Source organism: Tasmannia lanceolata, unplaced genomic scaffold, assembly GCF_043159265.1.
Source record: "Tasmannia lanceolata isolate RefF3 unplaced genomic scaffold, GAP_Taslan_0.1 ptg000020l, whole genome shotgun sequence".
Taxonomy (NCBI): domain Eukaryota; kingdom Viridiplantae; phylum Streptophyta; class Magnoliopsida; order Canellales; family Winteraceae; genus Tasmannia; species Tasmannia lanceolata.
In genome coordinates this window covers 10,728,490-10,749,863 of record NW_027518697.1, presented here as the reverse complement: position 1 = coordinate 10,749,863, position 21,374 = coordinate 10,728,490, and the positions used below count along the sequence as shown (strand labels likewise).

At 38.0% G+C, this 21,374-nt stretch overlaps 2 protein-coding genes across 3 annotated transcripts in view; both read left to right on the top strand.

The window, feature by feature from the left end:
* Nucleotides 1-6,124: 6,124 nt before the first annotated feature.
* Nucleotides 6,125-8,214, top strand: LOC143855134 (uncharacterized). Its single transcript, XM_077365341.1, has 5 exons — nt 6,125-6,856; nt 6,949-7,203; nt 7,331-7,396; nt 7,517-7,582; nt 7,925-8,214. Exons 1-5 carry the CDS (start codon nt 6,245-6,247, stop codon nt 8,012-8,014), a joined length of 1,089 nt encoding a protein of 362 aa, XP_077221456.1. The 5' UTR covers nt 6,125-6,244; the 3' UTR covers nt 8,015-8,214.
* Nucleotides 8,215-14,197: 5,983 nt separating this feature from the next.
* The window catches only part of LOC143855209 (nucleic acid binding protein), a 33,555-nt gene continuing 26,378 nt past the window's right edge, over nt 14,198-21,374 (top strand). The window contains exons 1-3 of one of the 2 annotated variants that reach the window (XM_077365433.1): nt 14,427-14,509; nt 15,960-16,023; nt 18,035-18,777. In XM_077365433.1, coding sequence (XP_077221548.1) covers nt 18,133-18,777 — 645 coding nt within the window. In that variant the 5' untranslated portion in view covers nt 14,427-14,509; nt 15,960-16,023; nt 18,035-18,132. Of the gene's footprint in view, nt 14,510-15,959; nt 16,024-18,034; nt 18,778-21,374 lie in introns of both variants that reach the window. The other variant, XM_077365432.1, reaches the window with a different exon arrangement.

Here is a 21,374-nt window from a genome sequence, read left to right as displayed (position 1 = left end):
GAGTCTTCCTTGGAAGCCTTGAGTGCTAGGGATCTAAATTCCCTCTCCTTCTCCTTTGGCTTCTTTTCCTCTTGTCGGCTAGTAAGGAGCATCTCATGGGTGATGAGAGATCCTACAAGCTCCTCTATGGTTAGCGTCTTGAGATTTTTTGACTCTTGAATCGCGGTCACCTTTGGATCCCAATGGGGAGGAAGAGACCTAAGTAACTTACTCACAAGCTCATCGTTAGGATAAGATTTACCAAGATTAGCTAGTTCGTTAGAAATAATAGAAAAACGAGTATATATTTCCGAAATACTCTCGTTTGGACTCATTCTAAACATTTCATACTTGCTCTTTAACAAGTTTATTTTGGAATCCTTGACTTGTGATGTTCCCTCATGGGTAGTTGCAAGGGTATCCCAAATAGTCTTGGCGGAATCAAAAAGAGCAACTCTATTAAACTCCTCGGTAGCTAAGGCACAAAACAAGGAATTTATTGCTTTGTAGTTCAAATTAGCTTGCCTTTTCTCTACCACATTCCATTCTTCAAAAGGTATGGAAGGTACATTGTATCCATTTTCAACAATGTACCAAAGTTCCACATCTATCGAAAGAAGATAGATGCGCATCCTTGTTTTCCAATGTCCATAGTTTGACCCATTGAAGAAAGGAGGTCTAGTTGTGGAATGGCCTTCCGGAAGTCCGGTTCCAATTTGGTGTGCCATTTCACAATTAGAAGTTGCCAAATAAAATCTTTCCCTAGTTAGATTTTGAAATAACTTTCACAAAAATTTTAAAATCTTTTAAGAGCCAAGGCTCTGATACCAAGTGAAAATTCGATATAGGGGGTCCCAAGTTATAATAGAAATGGCAACTATGAGGAGTGAGAATGCGGTTGTTTAAGAAAACTAGAATTTACCAATTTGAAAAACTTAAACCGATTAAGGGATCAAAAACAATATTTTAAGCATACAAGTTAAATCTAATGGTGCAATGCAAATGAAAGAGCAAAGAGATAGAAAGAGTGCACCCGAGATTTAAAGTGGTTCGGTCCTCAACCCCGAGGCCTACTCCACTCCACCAACCAAACCCGTTGATGGCTTCACTATTTGATCTTCTTAACCTTGGCGAAGATCGGTGCCAATTACAATTGCTTTAACCTTGGTGGCAATCCTCACCACGGAGAAAAAAAGGGCTCCGCTTCTCCGAATACTCGCCCGAATACAAATCTTGAAAGATGAAAGAAAGAACTAAAAAATCCCTTCACAAGGGTTACAAAAGATGTACAATTGAGAGCCTATGATCCAAATCCTAGAGTTGGTGATGAGAGACACAATTGAAGCTTGATTCACTCTTGGGTATTCAAATGAAGTTTAAGAGTGTTAGGATTGATGGTTTGTATGTTTAGAACACCCATATTTATAGGAAAAACAAAATATGACCGTTCAGTGGCATTACGGTAATTCCAGCAAGATTCCAAACGGCTCTTTTTCAGACCGTTGGAGTGTTCTCGGAGTTCCGAGAAAAAATCTCGGAGTTCCGAGAAGCCACACAGAAATTGGAAAAATTCTACTGGACCATTTCTCGGAGTTCCGAGAATAATTCTCGGAGTTCCGAGAATAATTCTCGGAGTTCCGAGAATTCTCGGAGTTCCGAGAAAAACTCTCGGAGTTCCGAGAAGCCTATGCAGAGCAGATTTTCAATTCTGTTTTTGGGCTTCCAGTTCTCAACCAAGATGGGATTGCTATGAGGGTTCCAAGGTGTTGGAACTCCACAAATACAATCACTTGTTTATTTTGGGTGTGTGAGATTACCTTAATTATGCCTCTAAAAACCTAATCTAGGTTTGGATCAATTACATTAAAGAATGGTCTTCAATATTAATTTCTTCATGTCTTCAAGTCTTCATGACTTCTTGCTTGATGACTTTGGCCTTCCAATTAGTGGTCCAATGTGGGCTTCTTGGCCTTCAATCCAAGCATCCTTGATCTTACTTTATCAAGATCTACAACTTAGACAAACAAACACATTAGTGATAAATGATCACTTGTGTATTGGAATCATCAAAACAGGATGGGAATGCCAAGGTAAAAACCATTGGGCTTACAAATCCCTTTGTTAATATAATCTAGAGGTGGTCTTGTCTGAGCTCGCTTTTACAAGAATCAGCCATTCACTATTTGGGAGTGGACAGATTATTAACGAAAAAAAAAAAAAAAAGTTGCTTACCTCAGCAATCAAAAATTTAATTGTAGGGGTTCCCTACTTGTGAGGAAGGTCTTGGGCTCTAGTGGGTGTCAAGACTCAATTAAGGCTTTGGGTTTAGGGAGAAGAAGAAGAGGAGGAGGAGAGAGAGAGTCTGTCAAAACGAAAAGCGAAATAATGAAATTTGATTTTTCATTTTGAGTAATGTATTACAAAAAAGGCATCATAAATAGACATAAATGAACAAAAATATGAATGGTATTTTCATACATTGGAGCCCTCTTTTGATAGTAGGGACCAAATCAACTTGTCATGTATGTTTTGTTAATAGGAGATGATAAATTCGCACCCCCTTTAGGATTATCCGCACCCTTTTGACCCTTTTGACGTGATTGGCATAAAAAAGGAGGCTAACGTGAATAGACTGTAACTCTTTTTTACATCAAATCACGTTACAGGCGCGAATAATCCTAAGGGGGTGGCGAATTTATCATCTCCCTATGTTAATAGGCATAAATTAACTTGTCCTATAAGTTTTAACCACATGTAAAAGGCTGGTGACAGCTTTTTGGGAATTGCAACATGTGGTTAAAGCATATAGGACAAGCTGAGGTAGTGAATATCATCAAAAGATGTTTGTGTTTAGGGGTGCAACCCCGAACAGGGTCAGGGCTGGATTTTCCAACCCTGAGGGTGGGTCATGGTTCATTTTTTAGACCCTGACTCAGGTCGGGTCGGGGTCTGGGTTAATGCCTCGAGTACCCGACCCGACCTGACCCTGAGTTTTCTATTATAGAATTGAACCATCTATGCATGTTTCTTTTGCTAATGTTTTCTATTATCTTGGATTGATGTTTCTTTATATTATTATTATTAATTGTCTCTGTTGCCCGTCATGTTGTTGAATTCATATTGTCTTATTTTGTTCACTTTCTCTGTTTATTGATCATTTTGTTCTATATGATAAGTGGTTGCTTTATTTTTTGCACTCTTAACAAGTTAATAGGTATTTGCACTAAGGTCAATTAGGGCCGGCCAGGGCAGTACTGAGCCCTGTAAGGCGGGCCATGGGTTGAGGTTCTTCAGCCCTGACTCAGGGTCAGCTGGTCAGGGCGGGTCAGGGCCAAAATAATGGGATCCAGGGTTGGGCTAGGGTTTTGAAAAACCCGACCCTGTTGCAGCCCTATTTGTGTTGATATCATTTCTCTAAACTATTTCTTGATGATGGGGTGAGCCCATAATGGATGGATAGCCAAGAAAAGTAACAATCTGATAATCCTAACCGTACGAGTAGAATAACATTTTTTCCTAAGTTGCCAATTAACAATTCCTAAAAGTCTTCTAGTTGGATGGTGTTACGCCCAAAACTGGTAACAGATGGGGCAGCGACGAAGGAGCTGATCTAGCGGGTCCAAACTGCTGAACTGATTGAGAATTATTTCCTGCACAGAAATGCACGAGGTCAGAAGACCAACCCGAAGTCGTAGCTCCGGACGGGACCTTTGACACTCAAGTCAGTAATGGGCAGAAAATTGGGAAAACCAAAGTTAGAGATGATGGCTTTTTTAGGGATTCGGTCCCCTACCTTTGAGCATTAGGAGGCCTTTTATAGTGGAGTTTTGGGTATTGGATTACCCTTTTGCCCTTGGGGACAGGTGTCAGCCTATTAGTGAATCAAAATTTACCCTTTCCTTCATGCCCTTGGACAGGTGCAACATTGTGGTTGGGCAAGGTTTACACTTGACCCTGTTACCCCTTGTTGGGTGATGAGCATGTGGGCTTGCCTTGGTGCCACGTGTTGATCCGTGGGGGATCTTTTTACACCCCATCACATGGTCACGATATCACCTTACTCCATGTGGATAAACGATCAAGATCATATATTCACTCTTGCCTCGTGCTCCAATAGGGGGAATGTACAAAGACCAGATGCTCCTCCTTTTTTTCATTGGCTTGGAGTCTTGGACCATACACGTTTCGAACAGATTAGAAAAATCATAGAGAGAACATTTAAAAAAGAGAGAGCGTGGAAGATACTAAAAGATGGAGGGTGCGATTATCATTATAGTTTGGGTTCTTAGGGTTTAAATGCACGAGAGATCGTGCAGCCAATGGAATAATATATCGACGACCTCAGCGAACCTTCCTCGATCCTGCAAAATAATTCGCGGCAAAATAAGAGAAGAAATAGTAAAAAAGAACAACGCGTAGCAATCGGACCGGAAAACTCGCCCGAATCTCAGGGGGGAAGAGTAAAAAAAAAACATCCTGTAAAAGTATACCACGTAAATTGAATAGGTTATTCTGATGAAATCTTGGGGTTTGGGGAAATTTTAGGGTTACGATTTTCTGGTTTTGGTCAGGATCCTGGGTTCATATTAAAAACCTTAATTAAAATTTAAGGGCTGGATTGTAGTGTTTGACATGCTTGCTTGGTAATAAAGCCGGGGAAGCTTAGGGATTTTGCTGGGGAGGCTTAGGGATTTTGCTGGGGGATTGCCACGTCACTAAAATTCCCTCTCTTATTGAACTCCCAGGCCCTGTTTAGTTGCAAAAAACATGGAAGACGGCCGGGCATTTACTATAATATGGAACTTCAGATTCTGTTCAGTTGTCAAATTTGAGCTCAAATTCCATTTTACTTACAGCACATGGAGGGGACATCATTATTAGCTTTTTTCCTGGGTGGCGCCTATGTGGCGGAATTGTCTCCCTTACTAATCGTCAAACCAAAAACCTCTATTTGATTTTAGAGGGGAGAAGAGTAGAATATGTCTTGTCTTGTATAATCATTACATCTTTCTCTCTATTTTACTATCTATTTTGGTAATGACACCCCTACATTTTCCACACAGTTTGTCACCCAACCAAACACACTACCACTCTTCCCTATTCTCCTCTAGACAAAACTCTACACATCTCCCATCCTTCTCACTTCCCTATCGACTACTACTTCCACTACCCTCCCAGTGAACCAAACAAAGCCCTAGAGACTCTCTAGGGTGTCTCCTATGTAACTATTGCATGCCAGCTGCGGTGACATTCTTATGTCCTCATAACTTCCAAGTCAAATTCCACAAAGAATGTAGAATTTTACTTGAAATTTCTTAGAAATTGTGCTTTTTCTCTCTTTAACTACCCCTCTCTCTTCTCTCTATATTAATAATGACACCCTACTCTCAAGTCTATGTTGAGCAACCAAACACTACTTACCACTATTCTCCGGGGCAATTCTAGGTAAATCCAATGCGTGTCTCCTACCAGTTGACTATTTATTTCACTACTGTTTGAGTCTACGCTGCGCGCGCCCACACAAAGAGAGAGAGAGAGAGAGAGAGAGAGAGAGAGAGAGAGAGAGAGAGAGTTCTACTACTGTGAAAGTTAGAGTTTCCATGAAGTGGGTATTTTTGGAAGATCAAGGCAAAGAACACTGGTTAGGTTTCTAATAATAAAAGAGACAAGAACCAAAGTCGGCGGATGCGGTTGCCCGTTCGATCACTTAAGAATGTCAGACCCATCTCCACGATCTCACCGTCCTTCCATTCTATTTTTAAATTCCCCCCATCAAAATTCCCTCATCATTTCATATTCAATCAAACTCCCCACGTTCTCTCAATTGCCAGAATGTGAGTCTCCTTCTCACTCCCTCACTGTTCATGAGATTAGTCCCCTTTCAATGATTGCCTTAAGACCATTCATTTTAATCCAAGTTCCATGTACTGACTATTATATTCCTTTTGATTCTGTTTTTAAGGAGTTTACAAGGCAGATGTTCTTAAGCCCTTTGGAGTGATTCTTTTCATTTTTTTAATCCATCATTGGCTGAATCTGACCCCTGTATGAGTTGTAGTTGCGCGTCTGCCCCACCGTGGACTTCCCCTCCATAATTTAATCATTAAGAATGCCATTTTTGTTAACATAAATAAAGTCATTTCTCTGCAACATTCTTAATCTGCTGGTATAAATATGCCCAATCTTTGTTTCTCCTCAAGTGTGAGCTTCTTCTCTTTAACTCTCCTCCAAAGACCCTTATCTACAGGCTTTCAAAATCGGAGAAATGGAAACTGTGGGAGCAATGTCTGAGTTGAATTGGAGTTCTTTTAATGGAATGTTATCATCCGGTGAAGCTGAATTCATGGAAGAATTTCTCGGTTCCTATCCCTCCACAAACGAGCAGGATTCCAATCCGAACTTGGAGATCCCTCCTACATTTTGGTCTGATCTTGACACCACTAGCATTGCCAGTGCCATGGAGAATTCGTGCTATTATTACTCAGATACAGTGAATTCTAGTCAATACAGTTGGCCTCAAGGGAACAGTAATGGTGTCTTTGTTCCCACTTCCACCTATGAGAACTACTACATGGATGATTTTACTAATGCACTTTTGGGGGTGAATAATAGCTCTGTTTCTATGGATCTTTGTATGGGTGAGGAGCAAATTACCAGCTCGCCACTTCTAGTTGTTACGGATAATCTTTTTGATGGCACCGCTTGCTTAAATGAAGAGATAAGTGGTGGTGATTTGGGAGAATCTGTTGTTCTTTCCAATCGCTTACAGCAGCCCAAAAGGAAACTCCATGTTATAGAGTCAGATAAAGCCAACAAAGATGACGACAGCACTAATCCAACTGAGAATCCTAAGAAGAAATCTCGGGTTTCTGGCAATGTAAGTACACAAAGTTTCTGAGTTTTCAAGTTATTTCTTAGACATTTGTAGAGATGGGTTTGTTTTATAATCTTGTCGTAATGAAAATTCAGGTACAAAGGAATGCCAAAAGTGCACAATCAAAGAAGAATCAGAAGACTGTTATGATAGCCAAGGAAGAAGACAGCAATGCTGCTTTGAATGGGCAGAGTTCTTGCAGTTACTCCTCAGAAGATGATTCAAACTCTTCCCAAGAGCTAAATGGAGGAGTAAGTTCGAGCTCTAAAGGAACTAATGCTCTCAACCTGAATGGGAAATCAAGAGCAAGTAGAGGGTCGGCAACCGATCCCCAGAGCCTTTACGCAAGGGTAATTACCTCATTAGTATATTCACAAGTTATCGAAATGATGATTTCCCATTACTAAGACCATAGCTCTAATTCTAGTGCAATGTATTTGCTGCAAATTCACATTTGTTTTATGAATTGCTCTGCAGAAAAGAAGAGAAAGAATAAACGAGCGGTTGAAGATCTTACAGAACCTTGTTCCTAATGGAACTAAAGTAAGTTGACTTCTTAAGAAGTGTTCTCTCCTTCTCTAATTACCATTTTTAAACACCAAAAATGGTGGTCTTTTTTTTAACACCAACTTAGTATTTCTGTTGCTGGTATTGATTTGACAGGTAGACATTAGTACCATGCTTGAAGAAGCAGTTGAGTATGTGAAGTTCTTGCAAGTCCAAATTAAGGTAAAAGAACAACTTAGATTAAATTGCAGAGTTGGTTTTAATCATTTATGAAAAAATAAGGGTGTCTTGTGGACATTTTCTTTCAAAAGAAACTTTAAAGATTGTGATGTTCTGAAAAAAAAAAAAGTTTAATTTTTCTTATAAACTAAATCATGGTTTGCTGCATTATCAAATTAAAAAAAAAAATCAAGATATAAAAACTCAAAGTATTATTTTTGGCCAATTTGGCTACAAACGTATCTGTATCTACCTGACTAATTTAAACATTAACAAAAAATAATTCCTTTGTCCTAAGAAATCAAGTAAGATATGCTGATTGTGTTTTTTTTCTTTTCTCTGTAGCTCTTAAGCTCTGATGATCTATGGATGTATGCTCCAATTGCTTATAACGGAATTGACATCGGGCTCGATCGGAATATCTCTGCACTTTGATGACTGGATCCTCGAGATGGTGCTGGAATTGAGCTGTTAATAAATCTTACAATTTTACTAGAAACTCATTGCTATTTATAATGGGTTAGTCAAAATAAGTCACTGTAAATTCATTTTTAATCCATGAGGAGTAATCCTCACGATTAATTAAACATTTCTGATGCACTCCTCTTTTGTATTTTTTTGGCTGAAGGCCAATTAACATGTTCCATTACATTTTTGGAATGTAAATCCAGATGTAGTAATTGATAATCCAATATCAAAGCTTTATATGTTGTGTTCTTCTATTGTATTTTTCATTCTTTACTAAAGGTCAATTAACATTACTCAATGCATTTTTGGAACATAAATCCTGCTGTAGTAATTGATAATCCCCTGTTTGTTTTAGTTTATGACAACCAATTGTGGAGTCCCCAACCGATTATTGGACAAAAAAAAGCACTAAATTTGAGTCCAATAATCGGTTGGGGACTCCACAATCGGTTGTCATAATCTAAAACAAACAGGCCCTTATGAATTGCGCTCTCGAAATTGGCTATAGCATCCCACTGTGATCTAGCATCCAATCGCAGAATGTGGAATCCTGAAATGGCATCTTGCAACTTGATCCAAAATTAGCTCCAAGGAAAGCATATAGACAGAATAAGTGATCATACAAATCATTGTTTGAGAACTCCCCAAGTCAATCATCAACTGGAATATATCACTGAGACTAACGTTTACAGAGATGAAACAAGAATGGAGATTGCAAAAAATACAGAATTAAGGAAGCTGGGAAAGGAGAAAACAGTTCACTTCTGAAACAGTTTGTCACAAATAAATTATCATGGTATCAGAGCTAAGTCGCTAGAGCTTTTTTTCTCTATCCATTTGCATGACTATGTGATCTTCACAACAGAGATCCTAGACATCTTATCATCACCTCGACCATTGCCGGATCTGGGCCTTTATTTTTCAACTGGGATCTACTATCGTCTCAGGTTCTTCCACTGAGTTCCTGCTGCCTGCTGGTCATTTTTCTGTTGTTTTTCTTCGGATCTAGATCATTGTTTTTCTGTCATCTTCCAGCATGTCATCTTTGCAATTACTCATGATTCTTATTATTGTAAACTTAGTCTCAATCAAACTTGATGGGAGTTATCAGTTGTAATAGCATGGTCAATTAGCACCCATCTTTAATGCTAAAACTAATGGGCTATTATCTTGACGGATCTCTTCGTGCTACATTGCAGTTTATCGAAAAGAATGGTGAACTCATATCCAACATGTTAGTGAAAATGCATAAGACCTTTGGATTATATCAATAAGCAACAGATATAAAAGAATAACCTGTTGCCATTTTTAAATTGTGACCCACATTGGGACCCACATAAGGGTGGACACACAATATCTTCTAGAAGTTATCCACTTTGAGTTGTATTTGAAAAGGAGTTTTAGAGATAAATCCTAATGTATATTTAATTAAAGATAAATAATGTATTACAAGTGTGGTGGGATTGAAATTCCTAATTCCCAAATTCTATAAATATCTGGGTAATCTTGATGGGAGGAAGGGGTCCTAATCAAAGAACAAAAGAGTGCTTGTGATTCCATCAATCAAACCATCAAGTCTTTTGTAGATCAGAAGAATTCCCTTTAGTGTTCGTGGACATGTGGAGAACAAGGGTTTCGCCGGACGTATCTATTAATTTTAAAGTGTATTTTTTGGTTAGCTTTATTTTGTTTTATTTTGAGAGATGCAGTGAGGACAAATTTGTACTTTTGTGTCCATGGGCATGTTGGTCTTTTTGCCTTGCTTGCACATGTGTGGGCCACACATGTTTGCTCCATCTTTTCCCACTACCTATCTATTTCAAATTCAAACCCTTACTTGGAACTCAAAACTCACAACTTCCTTAAGCATTTAAGACACCACTTTCCCATACCCACTACTACTTACCTAAGCTATTTTCTCTTTACTTTCCATCGACTAAGCCTATTCTCATTAACTTTTTTTTGGTAGAGATTCTCCATTTTCTACCTAGACCTTCATTGAAGCTTCATTGAAGCTCTCTTGTGTGCAAGCTTATGTTTGAAGAAAAGACCAACTTTCCATATTTTCTCTATGTGTTGAAGCTTTCCTCTTGAAGCTTTCTACTTGTAGTTTTGTTTTTCTCTCATATATATTGGATTGCATCTTGTGGTGATTGTTCTTCTTCTCTTTTGGTTATTGTTCTTGGGCTAGTGTAAACTTTGGTTTCACTATTTGAGAAGCTGATTTTCCGGTGTTGTGAAAGCCGTCTTTCTCTATATGGTATCAGAGCCACAAGGGTGGTAGTAGGTGCTTGTCTAGATTTCCTTGGTGAAGAAGTTCAATTGGTGCTTTGAAGATGGATATGAGTGGAAGGGTTAGTGGACTCAGCATTGAGTTACTAAATCAATCAAATTACAAGATATGGAGAACATGTATAGAGTCTTATCTTGTGGGAGAAGATTTATGGGGGGTTGTTTGTGGCAATGCCATTGTAGCTCCAGAAGATACACAAGAAAATGTCGATGTATTGAAGGTGTGGAGGATGAAGAATGGCAAGGCCAAATTTCTTTTGAAGAGTTCTATTTCACATGACTTGTTTGAGCACATCATGGGTGTAAATCGGCGAGTGAGATTTGGATTACCCTTGATGGATTGTTAAACAAGAAAAATATGGCTCGTCTACAAATGTTGGAGAATGAGTTGCAAATATTACACAAGTAGTCTCTCTATTTCTCAATTCTTTTTGAAGATTAAGAATCTTTGTTCGAAGATTTCTCTATTGGATCTGGAAGAGCCTATTTCGGAGGCACGAATGAAGCAGCATATTATTTGTGGGTTGAAAAGAGAGTACATTCCATATGTTACGTCGATTCAAGGGTGGGATCGGCAACCTTCTTTGGTGGAGTTTGAGAATCTTCTTGCTTCACAAGAGTCTTTAGCTAGACAAATGACGGGTTGTTCAATATCCAGGAGTGGATGAGAAGCATTATTTTTAAGCAACAAGAAGCCCTTCAACAAATACAAAGAGAAGAAAAAAAATTTCAAATACAGGTGGAGATGAAGGTGGATCATCCGTTATAGGTAATGGAAACCGAAAGAGTATCAAGTGTTACCGATGTGGTAAACTTGGGCATATACAAAATAATTGCCGTGTGAAATTGAAGGATGGCAATGTAGCCGAAAAAGTTGATGATCCAAAACATGAAGAATATTGGGGTATATGTTTCGTGGCGGAAACTACTACGGTGGGTGCTTTAGCATCTATCAATTTTGAGGATGATTGGATTGTCGATTCCGGTTGTGGGGATCATCTTACCGGTGACGAATCCAAGTTCTCAAAGTTCCGAAAATATGAAGGTAATGATGATATCATCACGGCGGACAACACCATACATTCGGTAGAGAAAGAAGGGGTCATTACCATTCGTGGTGCAAATGAGGATTCTATTACACTTAAGAGTGTGTTTCATGTTCCCGATATGAAGAAGAATCTTTTCTCAGTCGCAAATGGGGTGGATGCAGGAAATTATATTTTGTTAGGGCCTAAGGAGGTGAAATTTCTTCGGAATATTTCAAGCTTGAAGGCGGATGTTGTCTACACTGGTAAGAGAGTTAAAGATTTATTTGTTTTATCGGCTTCAACTTTATATGTTGATAAAATGAGTACAAATGATGGCGCTTCAATTTGGCATGCTAGAATTGGTCATATTAGCATGGATAAATTGAAGGTCATGGTGATTAAGAATCTAGTGAATGGGCTACCAAATTTGAATTCTTTTGGTGGTGGAAAGGTGTGTGAGGGTTGTGAATATGGTAAGGCACATCGTCTTCCATTTGACAAGTCTCTTTGAAGGTGCAAAGCCCCATTTGAGCTTATCCATAGTGATGTAATAGTACCTTATAGGACACCTTCACTTTCCGGCTTCCGCTATATGTTGTTATTTATTGATGATTCAACTAGATTCACTTGGGTGTATTATATAAGGGAGAAATCCGATGCATTGTCTAAGTTTGTTGAGTTTAAGAAGACCGTCGAAGGTGTACTTCATAAGAAGATTAAGCGGTTGAGAACCGATAATGGTGAGGAGTTTACTTCCGATGAATTTTCTACGTTTTTGTCTTGATCGAGGTATCCAAAGGGATCTCACTTGTGCTTATACGCCTCAACAAAACGGAGTGGCAGATAGGAAGATTAGGCATCTTCTGAAAACTTGTAAAAGTTGGTTGCATGCAAAGAACTTACCCAAGGCCTTATGGGCGGAAGGTATGTCATGTGCAACTTATATGATTAATTGGGTGCCTCTTAGTTCGATTAATATGAAGTCTCCTTATGAGTTGATGTTTGGGGTGAAGCCTAGTGTCAAGCATTTCAAGGTTTTTGGTTCAATTTGCTACGTGCATGTGCCGGATGAAAAGAGAACCAAAGCATTTCAAGGGTTTTTTGTTCAATTTGCTATGTGCATTTAAAGTGTATTTTTTGGTCAGCTTTATTTTGTTTTATTTTGAGAGATGTAGTGACGACAAATTTGTACTTTTGTGTCCATGAGCATGTTGGTCTTTTTGCCTAGCTTGCACATGTGTGGGCCACACATGTTTGCTCCATCTTTTCCCACTACCTACCTATTTCAAATTCAAACCCTTACTTGGAACTCCAAACCCACCACTTCGCTAAGCATTTAAGACACCACTTTCCCATACCCACTACCACTTACCTAAGCTATTTTCTCTTTACTTTCCATTGACTAAGCCTATTCTCATTAACTTTTTTCGGTAGAGATTCTCCATTATCTACGTAGACCTCCATTGAAGCTTCATTGAAGCTCTCTTGTGTGCAAGCTTAGGTTTGAAGAAAAGACCAACTTTCCATATTTTCTCTATGTATTGAAGCTTTCTACTTGTAGTTTTGTTCTTCTCTCATATATATTGGATTATATCTTGTGGTGATTGTTCTTCTTCTCTTTTGGTTGTTGTTCTTGGGCTAGTGTAAACTTTGGTTTCACTATTTGAGAAGCGGTTTTTCCGGTGTTGTGAAAGCCGTCTTTCTCTATAGTATCGTGGGAATTCACATCTTCAAGTTCTAACCGCCATGGCTGGAGGTATGTTTATGACTTTCCGTATATAACTTCCTTGTAATTTCAGTTAACAACCCACATTTAATCAAATCATAAACAATAGAAAAATCATAAGTTTGGAAGGGATGACTTACCGGTTGAGTCAAGGCATAGATCTAAATCTGTTGTCCTTAAGGCAAATATCGCCTCCACATTCAATGAATCCACAATGCAAATGGGTTTCCCAATGTATGCCTCCAAGATACAATGACTCTGCTGGAGGGATGTGCACTTAAACAACCCAGTAACCTAACAAACATGCTTCTCATTTTCTCTCTGATCGAGGCAAACATAGGCATCGTTTTTTTCAATTTACAATCCATGTTGCTTCTTTCACATTAAAATATTTATAAACAAAAACTAGCTTACTAACTATAGTTACCAATAGAAATAGAAACCAAATCTTACTAGACTTTGGAAACGAAAATCTACCTCATATAGATAATTCCTTTCTAAAAAAGAGGCAAATCCTAGCTACGAATAAAAAAGAAACCAATAAGAAAAGGAAACCAATTGGGAAATGTAAATTCTAAAATAGTCTTACACTAGTACCTCCCACTTTAAAGAAACTCTACCTCAAGTTTAGACAAAAAATAGAGAGAACAAGTTGAGATTTAAATCTATTGTGAAACAGGTTTGTGCGGATGAATGTCTCGCTTCGACTTCGAATTGAAGTCATTTCCATCGAATCAGGTACTTCCATTTGCCTAGTAGTTTGGCATGTGTGGACATAAGGTTGGGCAGGATGGCTATCATTGGTCAATCGTGGGCCTACGTAACTGACATTCCACCCCTCAATTGGAGTTTGCATTTACTCTACTTTTCCAAATTTAAATCTTATATTGGGATAACTTTTATCCCAAATTAAAAAAAAAAGGCAAATGCTGTATTAAGTATTCATGAATTAGCTTTGTACATGATAGGTTATCCCCTAATCAAACAGTCCCATTGTGGAATTGCAATAGTATATATATAGAGGGGGGCGGGGGGGCTGTCCCAAGTAAAAATAGAAGGCGAATATATCATTAAAGGAGTGTCGTTATAAAAAGGAGAGAGTATATGAAGAGACTCGAGCGCGAGGGGGTGTCTCTAATATGGCTTCGTTCGAGCAACCTCTGAAGAAGCGAAAACTCTCCGATTCTGATTTTCCTCCTCCTCCTCCTCCTCCAAATCTAAATCTTCACCACCAGAGCTTAAGCTTTTCTTCTCCTCCTTCCCATGAAGAAATCCTTCGAAAGCGTAGGAACCGAGATGAAATCCGAAACCTATACGAATGCTACAGAAGGATTAGGTTTTGTATCTCTCATAAGGATTCTCGTCTCATGGCTGATTTTGAACAGGCTTATCTCTCTCTAATCACCGCTTCAAGAGGTCACTTTCTTTCATAATCTCTTTCTCTCTTTGTATTTCTCTTTAGGCTAATCTTCATATCTGAATTAATTTTAATAAATGGAGAACTTCTTCACCTGAAAAACCCTAAATCCGAAAAATTGCTGGAATTTTATTTCCCGGATAGGTTTGGGAAATTCTCCACCTCCTGACCGAAATTCAAAAATTTGTCGGACGCCTTGAGTGCCGCTTTTGTTGCTTCTCTACATTAATGGCCAACTTGCACACGTTGTTGTAACTCCATTAGGGCTGTTGTATCGCCACATCTCGAATGTTTCCTCGTTTCCATCTGCACCGAAACCGAAACGACCAAAATGCATAAACAAAAATTGTAAGTGTATTACATAATTATATTTATATGAATTGCATGCTAAATGTGATGCGAGTATTATGTAAAAATATTTTTATGAATTACGTGTGAAATTTGTTATGTACTAAATTATAAGACATGTGCGACACTGCATTTCACGAGGTGTTTGATGTTTTTAAACCATTATGGATGCTTGTCATACTTTTGTTATTGTTCCTAAGTGTGTATTTGTGGTTATTCTAGTATTTCCTGAACTTTTATCTTTAAATTCTGTCATTTGCATATGTTTCCATATGTTTTCGTGATTTTACAAGATTTCAACTGAAATTTCCAACCCAAACGGAAACATTTAGGGGCCGTTTGGATACGTGGATTTTAGAATCTTTGATTTCCTCAAAATTGTAGTTGGGAGACGAGAGAATAAGGAGACCGGCCGTTTCGCTTCTCTTTAGAATCTTGGATTTTAAGTAACAAATCCAGGTTTTAGAAATCTCACCCCCATCCTAAGATTTCTAAAACCTGGAGACATGGGATGATCTCCTGCTCTCTTGCTGACGGAAAGAAGGGAGAGAAATCAGGAAACGTCGGCTGGTCTCCTTATTCTCTCGTCTACCAACTACGATTTTGAGGAAATTCAAGATGCTAAAATCCGCGTATCCAAATGGCTCCTCTGTTTCTGTGGCAACCGAAACCCAAACTGAAACCGAAATTTAGAACCTTGCTTGCAATTCACCTTTCTCCTCAGCCTTGCACAAGAGTCTTTGACACAGAGATCACCCCTAATAGACATCGTAAATAAGTCTGGAAAAATAACTTTCAGAGGCATCTCGCTACACCATGGGTCATGCCAGAATTGCACCCGATCTCCTTTGATACTCTAATTCGGATTCCCCTTAGAAAAAAAATTTCAATTTTCAGGATACCCCTACAGACTATAACTCTAGAGCTTCTATAATTGTCTAGAGAGTCCCATGTACCAAAACTAGTTACATATTTCACTTCCACCAAATCCTATTTCTTTCCTCCCTGAATCTCCACAAACTAATATTATTAGGACAATTTTCAAATTTACAATTCACTTTGGCTTAGCCTCTATTGTTTGAAACTTGTATCCTTGCACAGACCACGATTGTTGCATGACTTCCCTCGTCCAAGCATACAATCTTTCTTCCCCATGGCGATAGGGGTAAGTAAAGACAGCATGATCTTGGTAAACTTCAATTATATGAAAGCAAGGAATATTGATAACCTATCATTGAACTGTAAGAAGAGGACTATTTGCTCATACTGTCAATGATCATGCCACATTATTACTGAGTGTTTTTTGTCCTCCTAAGTCTAGCTCATGAATGTAGGGGAGGAATGAGGGAATACAGTTAGACCTTGGTTACATTGTTATTTGCATATGATTTTAGCTCTATTAGTTTTACTATGGATATTAAGTTCCCTCTTATTTGCATGAGTAGATTGATATGACTTTGATGCCTCCAATTAAATGGAGTCCCTTCTTTGGTCTACAAGCACTTAATTTGATTCTGATGATCTGTTGAAGAAGTGAGCCCTTTGGTGAGATCCTTGCCCTTTTCCGAAAAAGCATATAAGAAATGTTTCTACTGGAGATATCTTTAAAACAAATTTTGAATTGAGTTAAGAATTGGACTTCTGTTCTTAAAGTAGTTGTTCCCAAAGGTAATGGATGTGAAAGTGTAATATTTAATGGAATCGATAGTACATTATTTGAAATTCCAAAATATTATTGAGATGGCTTCGATCTTCATCATGAACAATATCCAAAGAAATAGAAGTGATTCTGCCTTTGAAGTTCTTCAAAGCTCTGGCTTAGCGTCCAGCTTGTTTCCATGGCCACCTTCTTGTTTTCATCGTTATAATGCTCATCAGCTTTGTTACATCATTAATATTGCTAGATGAATGCAAAAATCAGGTCAAATATCTTCACTGGTCATCAAGCTGACACTCTTGTTAGTTGTTAATTTAAGAATATTTTTCTTATTCTCCTAATTTACTTACCAGAAGTAGCAAGAAGCAAGAGTGGCAACAAAAAGTGGAAATAAGTTATTTTATGGCCCAAAATGTATCGGGATTGGGATATTCCAAAGTGGGAGTGGTAGTAAGTAGGAGATTCTTGCAACTGTAGTTCCTCAAAGCACATTTGAGTTTCTATGGTGAAGTATGAGTCATAATATCTCTAGGCTAGGTAGCTTGCTCAAATGCATATGATTGCGCCAATGAATTGGGGGGGGGGGGGGTGGGGGGGGGGAGGGATAAAAAATCTAACACACCTTAAGTATCTATTACATTCATTGTAAAATATTCAAATGAGCTTACCAAGATAATGTTTGAAATAATATCTATATCTATGAGATTTAAAGCCATTTACAAAAAACGTGTCTCTAAAGCAATCTAGTAAAACACTGAGATAGATTTCCTTGTCATCACACTTTTTTACATGTGTTTACTTCATGAAAATTCAAAAAAGTGAATTTTAGTTTTTTTGCTGTTTAAGTTTCTTAGTATTTTGATTTGCCATGATTACTGTGCATCAACCAAAAATTGTCTGGCGTGCTTCTTCTTGCCTCTTCTCAGAGATTAAATTGATATTTAAGGCTGTTAATGATACCCCTAGTAGAAGTTTCATGCAACTATACTTCCTCATCACCAATTTCATTCTTGTGGTGAAGTATGTATTATAATACCTATACACTAGGTCGCTTGTTCAAATGCATATCACTGTGTCTATGAATTGCGGGATAAAAAAGCTGACACGCCTTAAGTATATAGTACATTCATCGTAAAAGATTCAAACGGGCTTACCAAAAAATTGATTGAAATAAGGGATTTGCTAGGCAATTTCGCGGAAAGTAATTCACGGCTGGCCTTTGCATCTGAGAACAGCCTTTTAGCAGATTTTGACTTATTCTTTTAGTTCGTCTGAGGTGGCTGTTCTCACATGCAAAAGTCAGCCGCTAAATGGCTTTCCGTGAAATTGCCTAGCAAATCCCTTGAAATAATATCTATATGTATGAAATTTAAAGCCACTTACAAAAGCATGTCTCTAAGTCTAATGCAATAAAGAAAAATATTTTAGATGCAAATTGTTTTGTTAAAAAAAAATCATTGCATTTAAGTGATTCATTAAAACTATTTTATTATTCTATTTAATGCTTCCGACTTTACAGGATGCACAAGTGCACAGCGTATTGTAGCCGAACTAATTCCTCGGTATGCATCATATTGCCCAACTGCTCTTGAAGCTGCAGCTAAGGTTGCCATCAATATGTATAATTGGAGCTTGGCTATAATTATGAGAGGAGAGGATGGTGATGGTGTTACATTTCGGACTACAGAGGCCTGCATTTTTGGTCTAGTTGATATCTGTTGCACTGCCTCATCTGTGGCGTCCACATCATCTGTTATCAAAGGCATCTGCTCAGCAGTTTTTTTCAATGTACTTACGTTTTTCATTTCAACTTTTGAGGACAAGGATATTTATCATGTTGTTGATAAGGATATTGAAAAGGTGCAAGAGTCCACAGAGGTGTTTTCACAGCTGAAGAAAAATATGGCAGATGACAATGAGACTGCACTTTCTAAACTATTCAAGTTTCGGGCACTTAGCCTGCTCAGGATTTTCTTTTCTTGCCCAAAGAATTTACTTGCTGCTTGTTTTGAGCTCTTCGATTCAAGTTCAACAGATGTAGTTCATAAAGGAGGGTGTTATTTTCTAAGGCAGGTGACAAGTCAGATTAATGCTGGTGAGGTAAGTCAATCGGATAAGATAAGTGATGTGGATATGTCATTTATGAATTCTATCCAGACCCCTTCAGAATCCAATGACGTTGGTGTAGAGAAGCGAGTATCCAGTGACAACCATGTTCCAGAGAAAGCATTGCGATTTTCAAAGACCTGCCTGATGGGGATGGTAGCACTTGAACTTTGCTCTGAAAAGCTTCAGTTTTAGGTTATTTATGTACTATATGGTATCATTAATATTTGTATAGGTCATATTTAAAGTGTCTCACTTTAATCGGTGTTTAAATTCGGACGGTTCTAATTCTTTATTGCCTCGTTATGTCACATATCAGGAGATGGATTTTGGTATATACTTTTACTTCCCATTGACTTTCTTTTTTCTGGAGTCATGACTTCTGTTTTTTGATGTTCTCAACATAGTTTTAAAACTCCCCCATGTCATTGTGGACTACCCCGAGTCGACTCCCTTTTACCTTAGGTAGCGTTCCGCGTTTTGCCCTACATAGTCAATAAAAACTTCTTTCACTCTCCCCGAATTATGACCACGTCAACCGAATACTCAGCCGCGCCGTGCTGAGTCGACTAGGATTTTCTTCAGCCGCGTTCCGTGTCACATCCGCATTTCTACACATTGCTTCTCAATATTACTGCCTCACAACAACCTATGTTAATCTTCCTGTTTTACTCTTCCCTTTCCCCATTGTACATTGCCATTGGCCTCAAAAGTGATTGTTATGGCATATTTTTTCCACTCGCCTATCCTGGAATCTTTAAAGAGTATCCCGCTGGTTGAGATCCACTCCTTTTCCCTGCACCATTTGCTTATTTATCTACTCCATCTTTTCTGATATGTTTCTTTCAAGTCTTTTTCCAAGTTCCATCTCTTTTGATGTAATCATTGTAATGACAATTTAAACAGAAGGTCTTCTGCTGTGAACTGTTCATTTGTAATAATAACGGGACTCAAATGTGATTCAACATTGTAACAAAGATCATACAAACGTGCATAAGTTAGATTTATACGTTCGACATTGTTGTCGAAAGATGTCACTTTCTTCAACAGCTTTTGCGTTAGCATTTCTAACTGTTGTTTTGACATGTGTTTGCCCACTGTGTAGCTAATTTCAATTTGTAAATCAGAGTATAATTTCTGTTTTTTAGGTGCAGTTGTTCTTAGTACAGTGCAAAAATGAATTTTGGAAAATGTTAATCTCTCTCTATTATTATATGTAAAACCTGTAACTGTACTTTGGGTTTTGCAGAAGGATTGCGATTGCCAGTTAGTCATATGCTTCCAGTACAAATCTTATGAACCTGCAACCTCTTCTCTTCATCTCTTTCTTACTTTAATTTGTTTCTTTCATCTTGTGATAGGATTGTATTTGTAAAGTTGCAATACAATTATTTTTACTGTATTTGTGTTATGAGTAGTACATTAGTACAATAGAAACCTACAGTAATGCATTTTCGCGACAATTATGAAGTTGATGGGAAGCTATATAAACCAAACTGGTTTTCAAATCAAACTGGTTTTTTACGGGTGACTGCGCGCATCCATAGGGATTAGTCCCGTCTTAAAATGGGGTGGGGATGCCCTATGTCATAAAAAAAAATCAAATTGGTTTTTGGGAAACTTGAATAACTGCCTACTACCCTAACATGGAGACCGTGTACTTCCTGTTTGGCTGAAAGCTGAACAATTGTCAGCCATGTCGCTTGTACATATTGTAGAATTATCCAATCATGAGGCTAGATTAGGTTTTCACAGACTTTCTAAAAATAATTCAAATCTAACTCTCTAATATGGTTCGAAATTCACAAGTAGTGTCCATCTTACTAATCCAATATGAAATCCATCCAACCTGACGGTTGAATCTTGAGATTAACCGAACATATAAATTCATTGGTTGAGATCAAATTAACCAACTGTCAAACTTAAGATCAGATCCATTCAGATTGATCCTCTTAATGATATTAGCGACTGGAACTTTAGATTTTAAAATCTATAAAAAAACAAAAAAGTTCACAATATCCAATTGCTGTGATCAACTATCCGACCATTGGATGTAAGATATGATGTGATCAGATTACTCCAAATCAAACTCTTAGTAATACCCTTGATCCAATCCAAACTAAAAATTCATCTTGAAGAAATTCTCACGAATGAAAGCTTGAACTTTCGATCAAGAGAAGAAGAAAACCTGACAGTAATATCACATAAGGTGCCCCCTGTGACTTAAAATGACTTAATTAACACTCTCAAGACCAAATAAAAGTCCCTTTTAATACTAATATTGGCCTCATCTTCCTAGTTAGTCCTTGAATCTTGTGAGGGATGGTCTCCTCATAATTCTCCCCTACTTGAAAAGAACTCGACCTTGTTGAAGAATCATAGGAGTTAATAGTACTTGTTGCTTCTTCTAGTAGATGTATTTTGATCGTTAATAGCATCTTCGACGTATTCTTCATGCTTCGAGAGTTATGGTAGGCAAATTTTTTCATCTCTTTCCATAGCTTCACCAAATTCACTATTATCAATCATGACCTCGTAGTAGAAATTCAGAAGTTGGTTTTTAAATTTCGCTAACATAATTTCAGCAATTCCTTTGTACTCGTGTTGTGCGTGAGATGAATGCTATCTGAGGCCTATTCTGTCTCCCTTTTCAGTCTCTTGCTCCTTTATGAGCAACGTTTTTAAGATCCTGAAATTGAACTTGTATCTCATTTAAATCAAACTGCAGTCTTACATTTTTTGTGTTAAGGATT